At 39.1% G+C, this 12,749-nt stretch overlaps 1 protein-coding gene across 4 annotated transcripts in view; it reads left to right on the top strand.

The window, feature by feature from the left end:
* FGD4 (FYVE, RhoGEF and PH domain containing 4) overlaps positions 1-12,749 on the top strand; it is a 224,276-nt gene that overhangs the window by 149,476 nt on the left and 62,051 nt on the right. For all 4 annotated transcript variants that reach the window (XM_076007489.1, XM_076007492.1, XM_076007493.1 and 1 more), the window contains exon 2: positions 4,427-4,570. In XM_076007489.1, the coding sequence (XP_075863604.1) occupies positions 4,427-4,570 (144 nt within the window). The remainder of the gene's footprint in view (positions 1-4,426; positions 4,571-12,749) is intronic.

The following is a 12,749-nucleotide window of genomic DNA, read 5'->3' as shown; positions in this document are numbered from 1 at the left end:
GGGGATGTGGAATGGTAGGGAGGCGGCAAGCGTCCCCATCCCAGCGCTTGATGCTTTCTGCCTCAAAAATAGTTCTTAATCTGAGCTTCTTTTTAATAATGTACATAGAAGTCTTCCAAATGCTGGACTATTACAATGCTTGTTTTTGTAATCATCAATGGAAGAAACTGTTGGTGTAGTTTTTTTTTTGTTTTTTTTGAGACAGAGTCTCACTCTGTTGCCCAGGCTAGAGTGAGTGCCGTGGCGTCAGCCTAGCTCACAGCAACCTCAAACTCCTGGGCTCAAGCGATCCTCCTGCCTCAACCTCCCAAGTAGCTGGGACTACAGGCATGCACCACCATGCCCGGCTAATTTTTTGTATATATACTTTTAGTTGGTCAATTAATTTCTTTCTATTTTTAGTAGAGACAGGGTCTCGCTCAGGCTGGTTTCGAACTCCCGACCTCAAGCAATCCGCCTGCCTCGGCCTCCCAGAGTGCTAGGATTACATGCGTGAGCCACCGCGCCCGGCTGTTGGTGTAGTTTTACCAAGAAAAGTTACTGATGTTTATGGTTTACAGTGATTTTTGTATATGCTCCCCAGCTTTAAGAACACTTAGAACTACTGCTGTATCTGGGAGGGTAGATTGTTAGTTCCTCAAGGTATACCTGTGCAGCTTGGGTCTGAGTTTTTAAAGAATAATTAACTTTTAAAGAAGTTATCTTAGCATACGAGCACTTTGAATTGTATCCATGGTTTTTACTGGTTAACTTTGGATACATTACTGGTTAGCTTTGGATAAATTGTTTGAATTATAAAGTAAGTATAATTACAGTGAAGGAGTTTAGTCTCATTTTCAAAAGCTGAATCGTTTTAATTTTTGAATTAATTTAGAGCAAATTACGTTAAAATTCAGGACAATTGGAATATACCAATTTTCATTACAGGATTGTGTATGTGTAGTTTTTATTGTTGTGTTGATTTGTCTGCTTATTCTTTTAAAGAAATATCTGCTAGTGGAAGAAAATGTTTTGTTCTAAAGATTCTGAAATTGTTCAGGCTTATCTTGGCTCATGGATTGCAAAGAATAATGCTAGTTATATGCCAATAAACTATTTTTACTCTTTTTATATGAAATGTACAAGTTTCTAGGGGTGATGGTGGGAGTGGTGCCTCTAATTACCTTATATAAAACATTTGAACAGTCTCATCGATAACTGCTATCACTATTTAATATTCTCAGTATATTTTCTCAATGTCTGTTTACTTAAAATTGTGTAGAGTGACATAATTAATGAGCAGTAAAGTCTGAATTACACACACACACACACACACACACACACACACACACACACACACACACACAATTCCAAAGTCATATAAGCCAAGTAAAGTCAAAAAGTAACTCTCACAGATTGAAGTAACTAAGGAGACAGTGATAACTAAATGCAACTTGATAGCCTGGATTGAACCGAAAAAGGATGTTTGTGGAAAAATTCGTGACATCTGAATAAAGTCTAGTATTGTACCAATGTTTTGATAAATATACCATGGTTATATGAGATGGCCAACATTAGGGGAATTTGGATACAACTCCTCTCTAAATCTAACATTATTTCAAAGTAGAGTGGCTTTTGTTTTGGTTTACTTAAAGTATGTTTATCCTTCTGGCCCATTTATACCCAAAAAGATCATCTTTCTAGAAAACTACTTCTGCCTTCTTAAATATAAGATATCCTCTTGTCCCAGGGGGTGGAGTCCATCTGGATCTTCTGGGCTAGAGACTTGGTGCAGTTGGATAAATGTGTGGACAAATGAGGTGCTATAACCAGAGCCATAAGGAAGACCATAAAGATGTAAACTGAGGTCATAGACACTGGTGACAAGAGGTCAGGCCTGAAGAATCAGAGAACTGAGTGGACTTTCTTTTGGAATGGATGGCCAAAGAGAGAGTACAACCTTACAGTGTGAAAGAGCCATTCAATGATGTTTTGGTAAAATATAACAGCCCAAAACAATTCTGTAAATATTAATAGTAGTCCAAAGTTACCCTAACCTGTCAAGACATAATGCATGACTACTGAAATGCAAAAAGGACAGATAAAGTTAAGCCATATTAGCAACTTCTCCAGTTGGAAAAGGGAGCCTTACGCAGCCAAAGATGGGGATGGTTGAGAGAGAATGTCTGTGGTTAGTGGATGTCTAGGTATTTCCTGCAGAGTATATGACCCAGCAAGCATAAGTGAGTAACCCAAAAACAGCAAAATGGGTAATGCCAGTGGCTAAAAAGATTACCAGTCCTCGAGGTGAAAGTATTTAAATGGATCACCTACCCCGCCCCAAGCTAACATACTGTAATTAGTTACATCTGTGCCTGAGATAAGTGTTTATAATTGTCAGTCACTCCTATTGGTTCTTGATAATTTGGAATCTAACAGCCACTGTAGGTGATGTAAAATTTCTTGAATTGGTGAACTGTCTGATTAGAATTTTGGTTTCAATTCCGTTATGCAACTAACACCCAAATAAGGACTGTTTCCTAGTATGAGTTGGCTGAGTCAGTCATAAACAAGCAAAAAGATTTACTTTTTATTGCTAGTATCCGAGATGTTAGCAGATGAAGTGTTTAATGGAATAGTGCTTCTTTTAGACAAACTTCTTATGCCATGATATGTTTGACCTGTACCAGTGGTCAGCAGGACTTTTCCTGTAAAATGACCAAATAGTAAATATTTGTGGCCGCAAGGCCACAAATGATCTCTGTTGTATATTTGTATTGCTTTTTTTGTGTTTTTAAACAACCCTTTAAAAATGTAAATATTCTTTGTGTCCTTCACAATGTTTTCATGCTTTTGTGATAGTGGCTGAAGTTTGGAGACTTGTTTTAAACAATGATCTGAAATGAAGTTTCCACTGGCAAAAGATCTGTAATCATGACTTTGATGGATTTATAAGTAATTAGATACATGGTTGATCTTTTATTGCAGGTATTTGGGCACATTCATGAAAGACATTTTCCATAAATATGACACTTGTAAAACCCACCATACCCTGAAAGTTTGCTATCTAGAAGTTAAGTTTCTAAATAGTTTTCAAGTTAATATTTACATAAGACATGCTTTGTCTCTAAATAACCTAATTATTAAACTTGTTTCATAATTTAATATGTAGTAGTGGTGATCTATTTTTTAAAGGCTCAACTTAATTTGTTTTCTCATTTAACCCATTAACCTGCCCTCTTTTTATTTTGTTATTGCTTTCTCTTGTAAATCAATGCTAAATCTGCGTTCTTGACTTCATTTTATGATTATGTTACAGTTTATTCCTTTGGTTTGCAGTTGAGTTATGATGCTTTAGTCTTCTGCCCCAAAGCTATCCTTCACTAGACCCTAGCAGGTGGCTTGAATGTTATTAAGCCATTTGAATAATAAAGCCTTTCTAAAAAGATCTCTTAATAGTTCTCCCTTTAATATTTGGAGTCTATAAAAATGAAAATCTTTGTTAACCAAATGATAGTTCCTTAAAGCGCATACTTTGATTCAGTTACAGTGAACTTCCTGGTCGAAATTTTATTTTCTCTTAAGCAGAATCCAGTGTGGTCAATATCACCAGGTCAACCAAAAGAGAAGGAGATTTAATATGCATCAGAAAGAGAAAATACTGACTTAGGACTCTAAAAAGCCTCTGACTTAGGACTCTAAAAAGTCTCTGAAATTCAACATGTAACTTCTTACATCCGAAATTGAACAAAAAATTTAATCTTTTCCCATCATCTATGTCTTATGATGTGTTCCAGTGTTGTTTTAGAGAATATTTTGGGGTTTCGAGTTCTAAACAAACGTGACTGTGTCATCTGTCCAGGCTTACGATTCTTTCTTTGGAAAACTGGGGTTAACCGCTAGTTTACGTCATGGATGTCGATGTGTAGGCTGAGTAAGCTAGTGGGTGAGAAGTTGTGCGTGTGCACATGCAGGTGCCCGTGTGTGTTTGTACTTTCCTAACAGAGCCATTCTTGTAGAGTCTTTAGGTCAGCTGTCTCGTTGGTGCTTTCCTGCTTTGTTCTTTTGAGTTGCTGGATGACTGGCGACTGACTGGACACTGGAAAGGAATGCTTTTAACAGATTAGTGCGGGGGCCTCCCGTCCTCTCCTTCGCCTACATTGCAGCAGCTGCCTTCTGCCCTTTCAGCGGCCCTGCTAGGAAGGGAGCAGGGTATGTGGCAGTCTCCTGTTTTAGCATGCCTTGTAAGGTTCCTAAGGCTCATGGAATGAGCTCTTTCCCAGGAAAACCCTTTGGCGAGGCCAGCCCATATGGGAAATGTATTTCTATGCTTAGTCTTGTAACCGTGACTGTTTCTGTTTTATGGGGTCAGGAGAAATTTAACTCACAAAACAGAGTTGTGCTCTGCCTCCGTTCTCACCTGCCCTTTCTTTTTGAACTCTCACAGGCAGCAGTACCTGTCCAGAGGTCACTATCGTTCCACTTTGTCCCACAAGCAGCACACCCACGCTGGTTGATCAGAATGTGTCTGACGAAGAGGCTCAGGGAATAAATGGGAAAGCGCCAGCGACTGCAAGTTCAAAGCCACAAGGTTTGCTTATTGGGGGGTTGTAATCGGGGCAGGTGCTTTGTTGACCGATGAAGGTGATATAGAAAAATGCTGAACACAGAGAAAGGGTTTTAAACTATAAAAGGTGGACTTGCATCTATCACTTTTTAGAAAAGAGTCAGTCTGTCAACCTTCTCAGGCAGAGGTTATTTGCTCTGCTCCTGAAACAACTTACACATTTCTCTATTATGGGTCTTTACACGTTGCTGAAATTGTTTGCACATTCATGCATTGTGCTGGCCTAGCACAGGGCCTGACTTACTGTCTGGGTAATAAATGTGTTTGGGACTACCATCAGGAGGAAATGACTTGCTAAATGTCTGAGGATCCGTGAAACAGATAATTCTAAAACAGCATTTAACATACTTAACGAGAACGTTCTTTGATAATGTTAAGGAACTGGGCCTTAAAAATGTCTTTCAGTAAGGTCATCCATAGAAATGGAAAGCAAGCAATCCCTCCCTCAGGATTCAGTGGCCAAGAAGGGGAAAGAAAAAAATAACAACACTAAAAGGCTTTGAATGTTTATTTAGTGACCGTTTTCCTTTTACAAAGAAATTTCCAGTGAACTGGATATTAACTTTGTGAAGCACAAAATTATCATTTTGGTGATAGAACAAGGCCTTTTGAAATGTAACACAAAAGCTAAGCTACCCTATGGTGTAATGTATACTTTCTTCCTGTTAGATTTTCATATACAATGAATGCTGGACATTCAGCGAAGAAACAATACTGGGCATTTTTAGAATTACTACACTTTGGAAAAATCAATTTCTATTTTGTTTATTTTGTGTATAGTTTGGTCCATTTCCTGTTCTTGCTAAGAAAAAAAGTGTTATGAAGAATGCATTATAAGAGAACTGGTGTTATTCTTTAAAGTTGTGTGTTTTAAGAATTTCTGAAAGAATTTTAAAACAACTTTTTTTTTTTTTTGACCATACTGTTCCTTTATAACATTGATGTGAATATCAACAGAGAAATTTTTCGGACCATTATTTAACTCATTTTATTTCCAAAATACAAAATTCCACCTTGCTTATTAGACCTGAGTTGACAAAGATCAAATATGAGGTAAAAATATAAAAGATGAATAGAAGTCTACTTCATGTAATTGCAGAAGAGGAATTTCATTACTTATAAAGCTTTTTTTTGGAAGATGCGTTGCATTACTTCATTGTTTTTCAGTCACTAAATTGAGATAAATCTCAGCAGTGTCCTTTCTGAGCTGCTGTGTGCCAAAATAATCTCATTCTTTAGGGAGACAGTACTTGACCTTGTTTTTGCAGTTCTGCAATAATATCGCTGTTTAAATATATTTACTTCCTATCTTAAATATGAATTAATTATATACAGTTTTCTAGCTGATGGAAATATTTCCAAATATTAAATCAATTACCCAGTACTTTATGCTTCTTTTTCATAATATTTTCATTGGTTTTTTTGGCCCTTCCCTGGCACCCATTTTAACCTCCGCTTAATCCCTGATATTTTATATTGCCCTATGTCTTAGTTCATTCAGGTTGCTATGACAAAATACAGTAAACTGGATAGCTTACAAACAACAGGAGTTTGTTTCTGACATTTCTGGAGGCTGGAAGTCCAAGATGAAGGTACGGGCAGATTCTGTGTGTGGAAAGGGCCTGCCTTCTGGTCTGTATCTTTTCACTATAACCTCAGGCACTGAAAGGCGTGAGAGTTTTCTCTGGGGCCTCTTTCAAAGAGCACTAATCCCATTCATAAGGGCTCATTCAGCCCCATGACCTAATTACCTCCCAAAAGTTCCATCTCCACTGTCACCCTGGGGGTAAGTGTGTCACCAGAGGATACAAACATTCAGACCATTGCACCCCATCCCAACTTTACTGTTTCTCATTCATTACAGTCTGACCTCCCAATATATATTTTACTCATCTGACTCAGTTTTTTGTTGCCTTATACTGTATCCCCTCACATAATACATAGCAGGTCATCAATAAACTTGCTACACTGCCACATTTCTTCCACTTTGTTTCTACTACTCTTTTTTTTTTTTTTTTTTTGCAATCACACAAGAGGAGGTTTATTTTCTGGCTAGCCAGGGTCCAAGCCCCAGAGCACCAACGCAGTGGCCACTCTCACAGGCAAGGACCCCGACCGGAACAACGGCATGCCTTTTATCCCCATGGTGCACAAGCTGCGCACAAGCTGACTACGCATGGATCATGAGTTGACCTTTAAAATGATTGGTTGCCCACTATTGCCTTTTGAAATAATTGGCGGGTTGGTTGCCCTCTATTGCCTGATGGGCCAGTCGCCCGTGCTTCAATGACCTCATCCCATAATTCCCCATACAGCGGTGTAGCAATGTTTCTACTACTCTTTGTTTAAAACTTTGAATGTGTACCATGCAGAGAGCAACATCCCCGAAATGAGGCTACATCTTAGTATTGTCAGATGAACTGCCGAACAGATTGGGTACTGTTGATCGGCTTATTGATCAATCGTAAGTGTTGCTTACCTTCAGGGGAGAGAAGCTACTCTCAGTTTCTCCAAACTCTTAAGAACATTTGGGTGCCTGGAGCAGAGAAGAGAATGAGGTGCTAATGAGGACATCCTACATGGAGCAAGGGATTATCACACTGGACACCTTTATTCCCACCTGATTGCAAATCCCTTGCAAGTTGTGAATGGTGAGGTTGCTGAAGAGTCATATCCATAATGTAATTTTAATTTTAATTGAAGATACGTATCTTAGATTAGTAGTTCTCAACTGGAGACAGTTTTGCCAATGCACATACCCGCCCTCTCCCCCTGCCTTCCATGGGGCATTGGTTGTATCTGGAGACATTTTGGCTTGATGTTGCTCATGGGAGTTGCTGATAGATAGCATCTAGGGAGTAGAGGATATGGATATGGTCAGCATCCTACAATGCTGGACAGGACAGCCCCCCAAAACAAAGAATTAATACAAACCATAACATCAGTAGTGCTCAGATCTAGATCCTTTAAACAGCACATAATTAAATCTTGGGTTGTTCTCATGTGTTTGGCTAATGTGACCATAGATAGCTATCATTTATTTGGGGAATTCTGAAAGGAGAGTGTACTGCATACCTTTATTAATGGTGATATGTAGTAATGTGTCTGGAACAACAGAGGGTTTATGTTTGTGTTTATTAATTACCAAGATATAAATATTTTTGAAGAATTATCTGTAGGTTTTAAAAAGGCAAAAGAGCTAAATTTTAGATTAGAGATTAGAAAAAACTTGCATTTGGATCTAAAGTGGAGTATGTAGATTTTGAAACGGATTTGTTCAATAATCAGAGCTTGTTTTGCCTCAGCTTCAGAAAATACCCTAAGGCCTTCGAAAACAATGGTTTATTCACTTCATACCAATCCTACCAGTCAAACAAATTACTGAGCAGCCTCAAACATAAGTCTTTCTTCTTGCTCACCACTTTTAATACTGGCCTGTTTCCTGCCATGCTACACATAACTCAAAATAGCTTCTTTAGCAATTAAAGCTAATCGTTGTCTTTCTCTTAAGAGCTTTGATCTACAACATTCTCCATAGCTCATGATTACTTTGGCAAAGTGCACGTTGTAACATAATGTCTCCATCATTAAATATGTTGTAAAAAGTTTTATGAACTGAAAAAGCCACACCATTGTTTGAATAATTTATGTAAATATAGAGCATTTAAGCCTATTCATTTGCTTCTAAAGTAAAGCAGTTTATGTGTAATGATCCATTCTTTTAAAAGTATAAGTTTATAATGCATTTGTATTTTGCCAGCCCTTTGCATATTTATTAAAATAAGAGTAATTGAAGTCTAGTGATAATCGCCAAAATTAAACTGGCAATTTCATTTCTCTTTTCATTTTCAATAATCACTTTTTATACTCACAAATTTTTAAACAATTAAATTGTTTTTTTCTGTTGGTACCTTTGGCTGTACTAAAGCCTATTTTATTTAATTTTTTTTATTTTTTAGAGGTAGTATTTTGCTCTGTTGCCCAGGCTGGGGAGCAGTGGTATGATCATAGCTTACTGTAACCTCAAACTCCTGGGCTTAAGCAGTCCTCCAGGTAATTGAGACTACAGGTGTGTGCCCATGCCACCATGTCCTGGCTAATTTTTAAAAATTTTTTTTAGAGATGGGGTCTTGCTAAGTTGTCACATCTGGTCTTGATCTTCTGGCCTCAAGATCCTCCCTCCTCAGCCTTCCAAATTCCTGGGATTACAGGTGTGAGACACCACACCCAGCCAGGCCCATCTTATTTATAGTTACATAGATATCTCAAACTTAGCATCTGCAAAACCGAGCTACTGATCTTCTCTCCCTCCAAACATCGATCTTTCCCGCTATGTCAGCTGATGACCATTCCATCCTTCCTGTGGTCCGGGCCAAAGGTCTCAGTCATCCTGGACTCCCCTCTTCTTCTTTCATACCTCACATTTAATTGATCAGGAAATCTAGTTTTAAATTACACCTAGAATCCAACCTCCTTCTAAGCATCATTATCTCTTTTCTGGATTTCCATGGTTAACCTCTTGATTGTTCTCCCTGCTCCTACCCTGCTCCCACCCTGCGCCCTGTACATTCTCAACTCAGACAGAGTGAAGTTAAGTCGGAAGTCAAGTCATATCATGTCACATCCCTGCTCAGAACTCTGCAGTGGCTTCTCATTTTGCACAAAGTCAAAGTCCCTACAGCGGTCCACAGACGCTACTATCAGGCCCCGCTGATAGGACGGAAAGCTTAGTAGGTGCTCACAGCGTGGGGAGAGAAGAATTTCTCACACAGAGATTAGGTTATACAAAAGTAAAAAAACAAAACAAAACAAACAAACGAGAAAGTTTATTTTATCTTTTTAGAGGAGAGAGTGAAAGAGAGAAGGGAAGGTGGGCTGGGGTGGGGAGAGGAGGAAGGTGCCAGCACTGAGGCCAAATGGCTTGCTGATGTTAAGGAGGGCGAAGAGAGAAAAAAAGTGATGATTGTCCATTGATAATAAAAGCAGGATGTCAAAGTCTAAGAGTTGGTTTCCCCCACCTTTCCTTGGAGAAGACATTATCACAGGAGATGTGACCCTGCCCTGGAGATATGGTTGGGGGTGCAGCTTCTTCTCCTGCTGTTTACTCAGGAACTCTGTAAAAGCAGATACTCAAAAAACAGTTTTAAAGAGAAAGATTTACTTTACTTTTCCATCTGTTCAGCTCTTTTCAGAAGTTGTGCAAAGCAGAATTCACAGTATTGATCTTTAACCATTGCTAGTAAATTGCAGGATTAAGTATTTTTCTGTTGTTTTTGCAAGGCTGCCCCTTCTACCCTCTGACCTCAATACCCTACTTTTTTGCCCACTTGCTCATTCTGCGCTGGTCACATTGGTCTCCAGACTGTAGCCCTCCCTGGCTTTCACTCTACCTGGTGGACTACTTTCCCTGAATAATTCCCTCAACTTCTCTGAGTCTTGATCAAACCCCAAGTTCCCAATGAGGCCCACTGTGAACACCCTGTTTAATACCGAAACCTGCCCTCCACCCCCAATGTCTGGCTGCTACTTACCTTGTTATTTTAGCCCCTCCCCTTTTCTTCTAGCACTTACCCCCTCTGGTATGTGATTTACTTATTATTTTTGTTGTTGTTGTTTATTGTTTTTCCTTTTGCTCACTGATATGCTGAAGTACCTATAACTTAATAGGTTTTCAGTAAATAATAGTTGAATTAATGAAGAAGTGAAAACAGAACCCTATGTAAATGTATAAAAATTGTTCTCTAAGGTATGTATTTTGAAAAACCACTAAATTCTTAGTGGTTTTATCAATTTATATTTTCACCAAAAATGTATGAGTTGTTCACATTGTTTCTCTTTTTTTTTTTTTTTTTTTTTTTTTATATTTTAATCTGTTTGCAGTGGAGAATTTTTTTTTTTTTTAATTTTTTTTTTTTTTTTTTTTTTTTTTTTTTTGAGACAGAGTCTTGCTTTGTTGCCTAGTCTAGAGTGAGTGCCGTGGCGTCAGCCTAGCTCACAGCAACCTCAAACTCCTGGGCTCAAGCAATCCTCCTGCCTCAGCCTCCCAAGTAGCTGGGACTACAGGCATGCGCCACCATGTCCGGCTAATTTTTTCTATATATATTAGTTGGCCAATTAGTTTCTTTCTATTTATAGTAGAGACGGGGTCTCGCTCTTGCTCAGGCTGGTTTCGAACTCCCGACCTCGATCGATCCGCCCGCCTCGGCCTCCCAGAGAGCTAGGATTACAGGCGTGAGCCACCGCGCCCGGCCCACATTGTTTCATATCTCACTTTCACTTGGTGTTGTCAGATTTAAAATTTTTGGTCTGTCTGATGTGGCCAAAGTGGTATCATATTATAGATTTAATTTGTATTTCCCTGATGATTAGTGAAGGTGAACACTTATTCCTATTTACACCCTTTGGGTTGCTGGGTATTTTAGTTAATAATGTATAAGAGTTCTTTATTCTATTTATTCCTTTCTTACATATAATACAAAAATCTTCTGGGTTCGTAAGCTCCATTTTATCACAGGGCAGGTTAGAAGCGACAAGGCAGGCTGAAGGGGAGAAGGGCAGGTTAGGGCTTTATTGTGTCTTGAATCCTTGTAACCTACCTTGAAATTCCACAGAGATGTTACATGGCTATTTTTATTTTATTTTATATTTTATATTTTATTTATATTTATGTTTATTTATTTATTTACAGAGTCTCACTCTGTTGCTCGGACTAGAGTGCCATGGTGTCAGCCTAGCTCACAGCAACCTCAAACTCCTGGGCTCAAGCAGTCCTACTGCCTCAGCCTCCTGAGTAGATGGGACTAAAGGCATGCACCGCCATGCCTGGCTAATTATATATATATATATATTTAGTTGTCCAGCTAATTTTTTTTTTATTTTTTAGTAGAGATGGGGGTCTCGCTCTCACTCAGGCTGGTCTCGAACTCCTGAGCTCAAACGATCTGCCCACCTTGGCCTCCCAGAGTGCTAGAATTACAGGCGTGAGCCACTGCGCCCTGCCTATAAATCTTACATGTGTTAATCTTGTGCAATTACAAAGTGCTTTCACAGATAGGGTGGTTCTATGTAGCATGCTTTTAAATCCTTTTCTAAACACTTACCATCAAAGTAGGCTAAAGCACATATTTTTTAAGTCTTTAGTTGGAGAAATAAGATTAAATGATGAATCAGTTTTGTGAAATAGTGATTTTCCTTAAGAGTTGAACCTTATTTAACATACAATCAAATAGTTAGAAGAGGTAGACCAAAAATAAAGGTTAGTAAGACTCCTTTCCTGTCAATCAAGGAACCATGGTTCAAAATTATTACCAAACAATGTGACAGATGTTAATTGAGAAGGATGTGTGAAGATTTTTGTTTGTTTGTTTTTTTGAGACAGAGTCTCGCTTTTTTTGCCCAGGCTAGAGTGAGTGCTGTGGCGTCAGCCTAGCTCACAGCAACCTCAAACTCCTGGGCTCAAGAAATCCTTCTACCTCAGCCTCCTGAGGAGCTGGGACTACAGGCATGCGCCACCATGCCCGGCTAATTTTTTCTATATATATTAGTTGGCCAATTAATTTCTTTCTATTTATGGTAGAGACAGGAGTCTCGCTCTTGCTCTTACTCGGGCTGGTTTTGAACTCCTGACCTCGAACAATCCGCCCGCCTCAGCCTCCCAGAGTGCTAGGATTGCAGGCGTAAGCCACCACGCCGGGCCTGGATATGTGAAGATTTTTAAGGCAGGTAGGAGGGCAGGGGAACTTTAGGAGTGGACTAGTGAGGTAAATCTTTTCAAAAAGAGTTGATGACTGAGGTGAGCTTTGTAGGAAGTATGGGCGTTTGCCAAGTGGACTGATGAGATTGCAAGGGACATTCAAGGTGTGTGCCAGACAGAGGGCTGGAGCAAAACCTAGGAAGCTTATAATGCAGTGTGCATTCAGTGTGGCTGGAATCTAGGCTGCATGGGGGTGGGAGAGTAGAGATGAGGCAGGTATAAAGAAGGTTCCCAAGAAATCTTTTTCAAAATAAAATGAATAACCTACTGGGATGGCTTTCCAATAGACATGTTGTTTTCCTTTAGATCTAGGTGTGTATAATCAGGTTCCTAGTAACATTATTCTGCAAGTGTTCATATCCTAGCAGAATGTATGTAGGTGTTATCATT

This window comes from Microcebus murinus, chromosome 10 (assembly GCF_040939455.1).
Source record: "Microcebus murinus isolate Inina chromosome 10, M.murinus_Inina_mat1.0, whole genome shotgun sequence".
In the NCBI taxonomy this organism is placed as follows: domain Eukaryota; kingdom Metazoa; phylum Chordata; class Mammalia; order Primates; family Cheirogaleidae; genus Microcebus; species Microcebus murinus.
The sequence above is the reverse complement of the archived record's forward strand: the minus strand, read 5'-3'. Positions and strand labels throughout refer to the sequence as shown.